Source organism: Theobroma cacao, chromosome 8, assembly GCF_000208745.1.
Source record: "Theobroma cacao cultivar B97-61/B2 chromosome 8, Criollo_cocoa_genome_V2, whole genome shotgun sequence".
NCBI lineage: Eukaryota > Viridiplantae > Streptophyta > Magnoliopsida > Malvales > Malvaceae > Theobroma > Theobroma cacao.
Window position 1 is genome coordinate 5,981,534 of NC_030857.1, and position 11,823 is coordinate 5,993,356.

General features: G+C 33.6%; 1 protein-coding gene across 1 annotated transcript; it reads right to left on the minus strand.

The window, feature by feature from the left end:
- Window positions 617-5,410, minus strand: LOC18592268 (phosphatidylinositol 4-phosphate 5-kinase 1). The gene is made up of 8 exons (XM_007018897.2): window positions 3,917-5,410; window positions 3,661-3,825; window positions 3,294-3,459; window positions 2,994-3,104; window positions 2,684-2,877; window positions 2,465-2,595; window positions 2,281-2,374; window positions 617-1,471 (listed from the first exon to the last, which is right to left on the minus strand). The coding sequence occupies exons 1-8, from the start codon at window positions 5,041-5,043 to the stop codon at window positions 1,168-1,170; spliced, it is 2,292 nt and encodes a 763-aa protein (XP_007018959.2). The 5' UTR covers window positions 5,044-5,410; the 3' UTR covers window positions 617-1,167.

The following is an 11,823-nucleotide window of genomic DNA, read 5'->3' on the forward strand; positions in this document are numbered from 1 at the left end:
GAAGAAAAGTAATGCTAAAAAGGAAAAACAACCTCACTCTTCCCAATGATGTAGTAATTTTACATAAGTTTATGATAACGAGATTGCCATGCCAAATTTATAAATAGGTGGGTTTCTAGTTACCACGTGGAGGGTTGATTTTTTTTATTTGTTTCCTCAAATTTATCTGGAGAGGTTAGAGTCAATGGTCTTTGTTGTTTGTTCCCCACATATGCTTTGCCAAACATTTCTTTATTTTCCCATTCGCCCATTCCGATCTGCCTTTCAAAGTTTGGTGAAAAATATATAAAAAAAGGTGCTAGTATTATGTTTAGAAAATACAAACAAAAAACAGTAAAAAGAGAAGAGGGAAGGGTAAACAAAAGTGGGGAAGAACAAGAAACACCAGCGCATCTTTCTCTTTGCTTTCTCTCCTTTTCATGCCTTAACCCCTTCCTGCCTAATGCCTCCCTTTCACTGCAAAAGCAAAGCCATGACCCCATTTTTATACTACAGGCAGAGCCCCATTTATATATACAACAGATAAAGGGCAGAGATCCCATGGGAGTATGGGACCTCTCTCTCCTGGGCGATCTGATTCAAATGATTCTTTTTTGTTTTTTGTTTTAAAAAAAGATATCTCACAGAAAAAAAATTCATGAAATTCCATAAACTATCCATCCTTCTATAAGCTGTACACTTTCTTATTCCAAGTCTCCTCCCACTTTGAATCTTCTCTCTGGGAAACATCGTCTCTGTTCCCTACTACCTATCTTTCAAATCTTCACAATTCACATTCCTCGTTTACCACAAAAATTTCACCCAAGAAAAGAAAAATGAAAATACAAGGAAAAATAATTTTTTTTTCAAAAAGGAAATCATCAGAATCCAAATTTCCCTCCCCTTCGAATGTACAAAGCGCCTGCACCTTCAACATCATGGTGATGGCTGATCCTCAAAATTCAGCCATCCGCATTTCCTCAATAACCCTGCTGCCGCCCGAGCTCTCCCACAAATTTACAGTCAGTGGCTTGTTCAGTGTCCCCATGGAGTATTCGCTCAAAGATAGTAACAGGACCTGCATATTTCCCAGCGTGGCACTCCAGAATGGTGCAGTCAAGATGAAGTGGCGTTTTCTCTAACTTATCAGAGGCAGATATTTTATTCCAAATTTGCCTTCTCATGATGCTACCTGTCTTCCACAAAAATTCTTCCTATAAAATCCCGAAACCTCTTTGAGTAGTGTTTTGGATCAACAGCTGATATCGAAGTAGGATCTGCTTGTAGGGATTTGTATGCATGCTCTAATTTCTTGCTGATGTCGTAATCTTGGAGGATGTCAATGATGCCAAAGTATAATACTACTTCATAAACTTCACCACTATGTGAAAAGTGACTGACTCCACCCTGAGTATACTGATCAAAATCACTTCTTCTAGCCATTCGCTCTGCTCTTGCTGGCATGTTTGCTCCTAGCCTAATCAATGGTTTCCTGATAAAAAATACATATAAAATTTTAATTTAGTACTTGCTGTTCACCCTGTAATAATAATCTTAAGTTTTCGTTCACTATCAAATCACACCTCACACAAGAATAATCACTACGGAGAATGTATAGTTGCAATTGCATTCCACTAGCATGCTCATTTCATACTTCACTTTCCTAAAATATCTTGTATGCAATACAATTTTTCACCAAGAGGAAAAATCTATGAATAGTATGTCTTAAAGCTGGATCAAAATCATTACAAGGAAAAGGATATTTTTAAAAAGAATAACTAGTGGCAAGATTTACAGCAAGCTTCAATTGCAATCTATCATTCTTGGCCACAAAAATCGTTCAATTGAACTAATCATTTCACATAAACTAGATAATGGGCAACAAAAACAAAGGAAACTCTTGGTTCTTATCCAGGATCATAACAGACCACATCGCTACATGCCCCACAAAAATTTGTTGTCTACTGAATTATACCCACAAGATCACTCAGATAACGCAATCAACCTTCAATTATTCTTGGAATATGATCAAGCATGACCAAATGTTGGCAAATTCCATCACAACAGATGGACCAAACCCGACATAAACTTACATACATTAGTGACAAGACAAACAATTAATAGTTAACCAAATTTAGAATCTGAGCCTCATAGGGGGTCTTGCCTAAGTCTAAAGACAAACAATCAACAGTTAACAAAATTTAGAATCTGAGCCTCATAGGGGGTCTTGCCTAAGTCTACATCTACTATAGGCAATTAACTGGAACCATCAAAAACATTAAGTGAGACAGCATAACATACCGGCCAGATAATATTCGATCCATGTCTTGAAGCTCTGCTTCAAGGAATCTACAGCCACGCATAAACTTTTCATTTTGATATGAATCCTTTTTGCCTGCATAGGGGAATGGATACTCAATTCTGTATTCTTATTGCGATATAAATTCTCCAACCCATGAAATAGTATAATTGTTTATTAACTTACCAGTGCGCAAGAGAAATGGTGACAAACCCATTTTGTCACCTCTATTGTCATCACGAAAGTGTAATCCAACCAAAAGACTGTAATCCATAATTCTCTCAGCTTCCAAGAACTCACAATCTCGATCAATTTGCCTGGCCACCATTTAGTTATAGGAAATTAGCAATAAATTAGAGAAGGATGAAGTCGCATAACAGGAGAGAAGAGGGGACGAGGGGTTACTTCATAAGCTCCTGGAACCAGTTTCTTTGCAGGCGAAACACAAAATTGAGATCCAGGTCTTTTAGGGTTGTGGTTTCATCAATTTCCTCTTCTGGCTTATCAGTTGAGCGGCCATGGGAGGATCCTTTAAGGTCAAACCGTCTATGAATTCGGTACTCCGAGCAGAACAAATTGCCCATCACAATGAAACGGGTCTAGTATTTAACCACAATAGTTATTGAGCAAGTCAGCTAGTTTCCATCAATGAACAAAGTCTTCAATATGAGTAACACAGTTTATGTTTTATTTTTTATTCATTTCAAACGCATACCTTCTGGCCACCAATGGGTTTGACACAATGAACGCCATAGAATTTTGCCACAAGGGAATTTTCATACCGACAAACATGTTGGTAATAACTTGGAAGCATCCTTATAAGCACCTAAACATAGATAAACAAACTTTAAATTAAATCCAATCACCTTACATTCCAAAACGTTTATTTTAACCAAGAAAGTAAAGAGAAAAATGGGAAACCACAGTTTACTATTTTTCCAGTCATGCCATCTGAAATTAACGTGTCCAGACACATAGCAACTTTCACAATAAGTCAAATGGGTTGGCAACTAACCTTGACTTCTGATTTCTTTACTGTTTTTATCATAAATCTGTCATCTTGAGTAAGGTAAAAGAAGCTTCCACTCTTCCCCGGAGAAGAAAGTTCCCTAAGGGCATCATTGCCGCAGATAGCTAGCATGTAATCAGCAGGATCTACTTGGAATAGCTCTCTCAAATGTCTATAAAACCCGAAAAGGATTCAGTCACCGACATAGCAAGAAGCAATTGAAACAAAATTGAAAGCAGAAAAACCATTTAAACAAAATTAATGGAAAAACGTACGCAACCAAGAATGCTAATGAGATAATCTTTATCTTCATTTAGATATTATTTCTATAAAAAAAAAAGATATTCAACTCAAAAAGCAAAAACAAACATACCTAAATACCACTGGACAATAATCCTTCCACCGAAACTCCACGGATTGATGAGGAGGTGTTAGCTTTGAACCTTCAGCTGGAAACCTCGTCCAGAACTTCTCTTTGGGATCAAAATCACTCGGCTTCAAATCCCGCAAAATTGAAGCATGTTTCCCAACAGAATACCTACAAAAATACATACGAAACAAAATCAAACCCCCTAATCCAAAAATCAAAACCACATATTCACCACCAAAAAACCTCCAAAAATATTCACCTGATACCCAATTGCAAATTAAGCATTAAATCATAATTCTTATGGCCTTTCGAAATCGTTTGTCCTGGCTTCTTAATTTCCCCACTAAAACAACAAGGATTCCTTCTAAATTGCCTAAACCCATCTCGATCTAATCCTAACCCATCTCTATAAATCATTGAAGCTTCCACATTATCAATTATATCACAAGTAATATCCCCCGCTTCACCATCACTTTCCCATATACAAATCCTAGGAAAATTCATATTCCTTTCCCCTAAGCTTCCCCTTCCATCTACCGACGATCTTTTCCTCGGCATAACCACCAAACTCTCCCCTCCTTTTAGACAATGCTCTTTACCGTCGTTCCCGTGGTAAAACGTTCCGTTTAACTGTTGAATTTTCTTCATGTTATCTTCGTTCCACGCTCCGATATAACAACTTCCGTCCGGCCAAGAGAAAACCCCGCTTCCTTTGGGTACTCCGTTTTCCCATTGCCCGTCGTACCGGTTTCCGTTTGCCCAAATCAGCGTTCCACGACCGTTGATAACCCCATTTTTCCATTCCCCGACGTATTCGTTCCCGTTACTCCAAACATAACGGCCGTGTCCGTCTTGTAGATTTTTCTTCCAAGATCCTTCGTAGTAATCCCCATTAGCATAACGTTTATGGCCGTACCCGTGCTTTCGATCAGAGCTCCACGACCCACGATAAGTGTCGCCGTCGGATCCGATGAACGTCCCGAATCCTTCCATCCGACCTGACTTGAAATCGCCTTCGAAAGTGGCTCCGGAAGGCCACGAGAACTTCCCTTTGCCCGACGCTTTTCCGCGACGCCACTCGCCTTCATACATGCATCCATCTTTCCAAAGGTACTTTCCCGATCCGTGAGGCGCGTTACCGGAGAAGCTACCGATGTACAGATCACCGTTGGGAAGGAGTTTCTCGACGGTAGCACCCGTACCTACGAAGGCTGTGGCGGTAGTCGTGGGAGTCACGCGCCGCGTTGTGGCTTGAGATCGGCTCCGGTGCTGGTGAGCCATAGGAGTTGTTACAGCAACTAAGAGATGGTCTTTCTCGTCGTCGGATTTCTTCTTCTTGGAGTTTAAAACTACGTCGCTCTGCTCATTGAAAAGTGCTTCGTGCATTTTTGAACTCTTCCCTTCCTCACTGAAAAAAGAACTTCTCTATCCTCTATAATATTTATCTCTTCGTTTTCTTCCTCAACTTGATGGCTACTGCATTTCCGAAACAGAATGGGAGTAAATAACTTGAAACGACGCCGGAGAGATGAGCATTTACGGCGAACGGTCTCGAAATTTCTCCTTCTCCTTTGTGTTTTTGTTTTGGTTTTTGCCGTGTTTAAAAACTTCCTCTTTTCCTTTCTTTTGTTTGTGTTGTCTTTTTTGTGCTTTTGTGTTCGGAGAAATAGGTGGGAATGGGAATCCTACAAACACAAACAACGCAGAAGAGAGAAAGAGAAAAAGAGGACAGAAAGAGAATGAAATGAAATGAAATCAAAGTAAAGAAAAGAGAGAGAGAGAAATTTTTGTAATTTTTTTAAATTTAAAAACAAAAAAAAATTAAAAAGGAAAGGGAAAATTAAAGAGAGAAGAGAAACGAGGAGCCGGCTTTTGCCTTGGGAAACGTTGCTCACTATGCTGATGAGTGTGAGGTAAATTGTTATGTTTTAGTACCAGAAAACCAGCTCAGCTTCTACTACATGTTTTTTTTTTCTACCGAATATGCCCTTTTGTTTTGTCTGAAATTTCGGGATTCTAAAACAGAGGATCTTTTTTATTTATTTTCCACCACCTTTTTTTTCTCTGGTTTCCATCGCGACGTGACGGAATCGACTAGGAAATGCGAGGGCATAAGTGCGTCATTTTGTGGCTGTTCTGCTTTCGTCCTCGATTCTGACCTTAATTACACAAACGCCATTTTTCCTCTTCATTTTTCATACTTTTTTTTAAAAAAAATTTTCGAAGGTGGTGGTGGTCCTTTTTTGGTCTCTTGACAGATTGCTGCTCCAAATTTTGACGATTCTTTCATGTTGGTTTTAAATGATCAAAAAATATTATTAAGGCTTAACGTGATGTAGATTATGCTTATGTTTTGTTATGTGGTTTTCTACAATAAAATAGTAAAAAGAAGAAAAAAAGAATAAAAGAAAGCCATGTTTGATATAATCACACATTTTTCTTTCTTAGTTGGTGGATATATTATTAGTATTTTTCTACAACTAGAGCTTCATCGTTTTATATAATGGAAGCCGAATCAGATTTAATGACGACAAGAAATTTTCACTTTTAAATATATAAATATATAAATATATACCACATCCTAGATCCCTATCCAACAAGTGGGAAATTAATTTTTGGAGTTATAAACCTACCCAAATGGTTTTTAGCATAGTTTAAACAACAAGGAACACAGATTTGGCAAAAGATTAATACATTGGGCAATCAACCAAGTAATAATGTTTTGATCGATGGGATGGGAACAGCTTTGGGAAATGGTGGTGGTGCTGCTGCAAAGCATTGAATGGGCCCACCTTTAGGCCCATTTTTTTCTGTGTTGGATCTTCTCTCTTGGGTGGTCTTCCAAGTTTTGAGAGCATCACTCAAAAGTAGAAAAGCATGTAAAAAATTAATATTGAGAGGCTGAAGAAGGAGAAAGCATCATTTTCATTTTTGAGGAAAAAAAAAAACAGTAATTGTGTGTGTGTGTGTGTAGGTGTGCGTTGTGTTGTTTCTTTCCAATTATTTGAGATGCTTAGATTATTTGTCCAATAAATATGATTAATAGGAATATGGTTTAGAAAGGTATTTGAAGAAGAATGTTCTACTTCGGAGAAACAAAGAAAGAGTAGTTTTATTTTTTAGTCTAACGGAAGAAAATCCATGCTGTTTGAGGTCAAAATGTTATTATTTTGATGAGTTTTATTCATTAAATTAAAATTTTTTCTACTATATCACTGTCTTTATTCTTTATACGAAACATTGCATGGAATTGGAAATAGTACGAGTATGTATGGATATAAAAGCTTAACACGCACTTCAAGAAACGCGATGAAGATTTGCTCCAGTCCTACTCTTTCACTGAGAAGGGAAAGGTTTCTAACCACACTTACTTATTGTGTTCACATTTCTTATTAGAGATTAATTTTTAATTTTATATTGAAAAAATTAATTACATCCAAATGGTTTTAAATTTTTTTATTTGAATTTTGAGGCGAAAAAATTGTTGAAATGAGAAAGTGATACATTTTTATTTTGTAATTTAAAATTATAGTTTATTAATAATAATGAATTATGTGGTAAAAAATAGAAAAAACGAAAAAATTAAACAATAAAAATAAATAAATAAGAGTCAACGAGCATTCAACCGTGACCTTATGTTCATTTTTCTCTTTTTCATACCGTAGTTTTGATATAAAACTGACAGTTCCGGTTTTGGCATTTTACCAGCTTCGCCTAATGTCCATATAGGCTTCTGTTGATGATGTCAGAAAAATTTTCATGAAATACTTCTAAAGAAATTACTATGTGCATTAAGACATCAACAAAAAAGTCTGTGAAATTATTAGAAATTTCTCAACAACCAACAGTAACTTAACTATACACCTCGATATGAACACATCCAAAGGAATCATGATGGGCCAACCTTTTAAAACCCTTTTCCTTGAAGAAAAATGTACAAAGATGTATGCACATTATTTACAAAAAACAGATATTATTCTGTGGTAAATTTGATTAGATGTGCGATTTTTATTTATTTTTTATAAAATATTTGATGTGGTATCCTCTTCTCATGTCGATAATACCATTAACAAATGATTTTTGAAAAATTCGTATACAAAAAAAAAAAAGTAAAAGATGAATTTGCATAATTTTATTCAAAGTCAACAAATCACGAACGCTTTTAATCCATCTTACTTTAACAAAGCCTTTTTCCTTTTTCTTGTTTTAGGTTCTAGATTCACACACATCATTGATTTTGGGTATCATAAATTGGGAATCAATATTACCATACGTTTCACGATCCCTGTTATAAATAGAGGCCTGCACCTCCTCCATGACTACGCTCCATGCAATGAATGAGTTTTAGATGCAAACTTTCAACCACCTATTAATTGAGAAATATACCATCTCATTCATATTGCTTAGTTGGGGTTATGACCTACGACTTACCCAAAAAAAAAAAAAGGGGATAGGTAATGAGAATGGACCAAGTCAGGTAGATAAATGAGAAAACCGATTGATTACAATTCCTGAGGCAGGAGGCTCTGCAAATTGAGAGACATGCCACGGAAAGTCGTTTTCTCTTTCAAGTCCAAAGACATCATCGAATGCTACGCTTCGAATGGATCACAAGTCATAACCCGTGTCTGTTCCCACCTAATCAAGGAAAAAGTTGGGGCTTAAGCTTTCATTCCTATGTGATCCTTTCTAAAAGACAATATTATAATTATTCCTTCGTATTAATCTATATCTTAATTGGTTTTTAATATAATAAAAAAAAAATCAAACTTTCATTTGAACTAATTCTACATGATAAGGGGTTAAAATCCGTATATTGATTTATACTAAGTATTCCATCTCCCTCTCTAGGATTATTCCCATTACAGTAACTATCCACTGAATTGTCAATATATGGCAACATAATAAGCTCGATTTACATTTATATTATATTAATCCAACAGAGTCAAAATCATAACAAAATTCATATAAAATTAAGAAGACATTTCTCAGATTCTTGCATTATGTTTTTCTCTTGTTAGCAATTAAAACATGAGAATGACATTTCAACTTTATCTTCTCCATTTTGATGCCATTTCGGTATTATTATCACGATCGACGGCTGCCCAATAATTTTTGCTTAGAGATATATCTTTCAATACATATTAAACAAATAAGGAAGCTTATAGCAGCAGTGGCATTGGTATAATCCTTTTTTATAAAATTACCAATTAATTAGAAGTCTGGAGTCTGGGGCCTTTGATTACGCGTTCAAGTATTTATTCCCGAAATCGTGGCACCTGATTTATTGGTTCATCAATAATTCAACACATGGAGTTGCATAAATTAATCTAATTATCATTTTCCACCATTTTTAAAATATATATACACAACTAAATTATATGAGTTTTTTTTAACGTTGAATATGTACATTGTATAGATATGTTCCTCCCATTTTTAAATATAGTTTGCCAAAGATAATGATAAGTAATGTATTAATAAAAAATTTGCAATGACATCTGCATTATTTCGAATATATTTATAGAAGGTAAACATTCATTAAGGCCCCCCAACCCCCCCCCCCCCCAAAAAAAAAAACGACCAATATGGCCTTATTCAATATAATTATGATACCTTATATATATATATATAAATTTTCACTATTAAAAAGTAGTAGAAATTTTCATTACTTTGATTTTAACTTTTTAAGGTTATTGATGTATATTGAAATTAATCTATGATTAAGATTTTAGTGATAGTAAATTGAGAAAAAGAAAAAGAAAAATTAATCAAAAAATAAAATGATGTGAATATCTTTTGAGTTTAAATTTATTAGAAAGTATATCTAATTTTGTATACCTAAAAACGTATATCGAATTTTTTTTTACTAAAAAGGGATACTTTATTTGTTAATTTGATTTAATAATGGAAGAGAATTGACATATTGTGTATAACAACCTATTTACTCCAAGTTTTATATAGAATAAGAAAAAAATTATCTAAATTATTAGTAATTGATAATAAAATTTCATTGATTCCCTTTCTCAACTAAATTGATGCACTAAAACTATTGATTAATAAGTAAGATATATATATTATAAGACTATTTTTGAATTCCACTTCGTGAATAATTTGTCAATTAAAAATGTAATTTACTTGATATTTTATGAAATAATTATATTTTAGAAGATACTTATGTAGCAAAAAGAAAAAACATATGGTAGTACCTTTTTTAGGTTTTTGGCCAACAATGTACTTAATTTAGTATCAAGCCAAACAGTCGCTTTTACAGTTGGACCCATAGGCATGAACTGGCACAGCGAAAGGGACCCACTTGACCTGTGTTTTAGCTGTCGAGTGGGGCCACTATTTACGACGTCGCTTTCCAAAAGTCCGACGTGCTTGCCATCTTGCCCGTTCAACGCGACATTATCGTCACCCATGTCGTCCACGTGTCTTGTTCTTAAGCTCCTCATATTTGAAAGCCACGTCAGATTAAAAAGAACCGATTTTCTAATACAGGGCGACTGTAAAGACCAATCACGTGAAGCCACGTGTTTGCTTTTCAAACAAGTAATTAAGAAGCGCTTAGGTCCCTATTGCTTACGTCAACGGCGAAATTAATTTTTGGGAAAATTTAAAGAAATCGTTGAATTTGATGGCGTTAACATTGAAATATTCTGTCCTACGTCTCTGGGAAAAAAAAAGAAGAAAGATGAAACTGTCCACATTTTATCACTTTGATTTTTGTTGTCTCCAAGGGTGAAATGCATATTCCATGTCTTTCGACTTCGACGTTTTGAAGTCTATATGTTGTTATTTATGTGGATGTGAAGATAGGATTTGATGGTAACAGGTTTATTAGAATTTCACATGACCAACCATATTATTATCCAATTTAAATTATATGTTGGAAAACAAATATGTATTATTTTATTGAATTATCTGTGGACGAAAAAAGTTCTACTTAAAGAGAAGTTAATCATCTTAATAATGGCATCAGTTAAGAATGGTCCTAACCCTCATCATCCTTTAACCACTTAATTTATATTATATATATATATATATATGTATATATCATACGTATATATAAACTTGACTGAATATTTTTCTTTCTAATTTTACACTTCACCTTTTTTTTTAAAAAAAAAAACACAGTTAGTTTTTTTTTTTTTGAAACCAGACATTATGATTAAGAAATATATCCAAACGTCATCCCTCTATCCTTATCAACATGTTAAGATAAAATTATATATTCTCGATTATTTCTTTATGTAAAATAAAATAAAATAAAATAAAATGTACTATCATGATTTGGCCTTTTTCGAAAGAAAATTTATTGAGTAGAAGTACAATGTTATTAATTTTTGACAAACCAACATGTTGGTTCCACTAGCTAAGATAGAAAACAAACCTATCTTATCACAAAAGCACAACACAAGAACTAACGATACAATTTTTTTGCGTTGTTGTCTAAGACATGTCGAATTATATTGACCTTTCAAAGAATAATATCTTGAAACATTAAACCCTTGATGTTTTTGAATATTGAATTAATCATAATAATTTTTAGGAGTGACCAAATAAGTGGATGAGTGGTTTAATCCGCCATACTTAAGGACTCAATGGACCAATCAATTTTAAAAATTTGATCAAATATAAAAGAAAACCAAACCAATCAAATATAAAATTGGTTTGGTTGTTCCGATTTTAGACCAATGGATCAAAATTTTTATCATTTTTTTTACAAATTATAATATTAAAACTTATAAACTTCATTCATAATTATATATACATGAAATTAATGATATAACTTATATGTTATAATATTTTATATCAAAATTTGTATAAATAATAACTAATTATAAACAATATGTTATAAAATCTAAGATGATGGCTAATAAACTTATTAAGTGTAATCATATAAATAAAATTTATTAGAAGTTATAGCAATGCTTATATATAAATTAAATATATGTATATATAATATATTACTTTCTTATATATATATAATTAATGATACAAATTATATGTTAAAATATTTTTTTATCAAAGTTTGTATAAATAATAACTAATTATAAATAATATGTTATAAAATCTAACATGATAACTAATAAAGTTATTAAGTGTAATCATATAAATAAAGTCTATTATAAATTATAGTAATATTTATGTATAAATTAAATA

Coding starts and splice junctions, on each gene's coding strand:
- LOC18592268 (XM_007018897.2), bottom strand. CDS start 5,043: ATGCACGAAGCACTTTTCAATGAGCAGAGCGACGTAGTTTTAAACTCC. Junction 3,105..3,293: donor TAAAGAAATCAGAAGTCAAG/GTTAGTTGCCAA, acceptor ATCTATGTTTAG/GTGCTTATAAGGATGCTTCC. Junction 2,375..2,464: donor ACCATTTCTCTTGCGCACTG/GTAAGTTAATAA, acceptor TCCCCTATGCAG/GCAAAAAGGATTCATATCAA.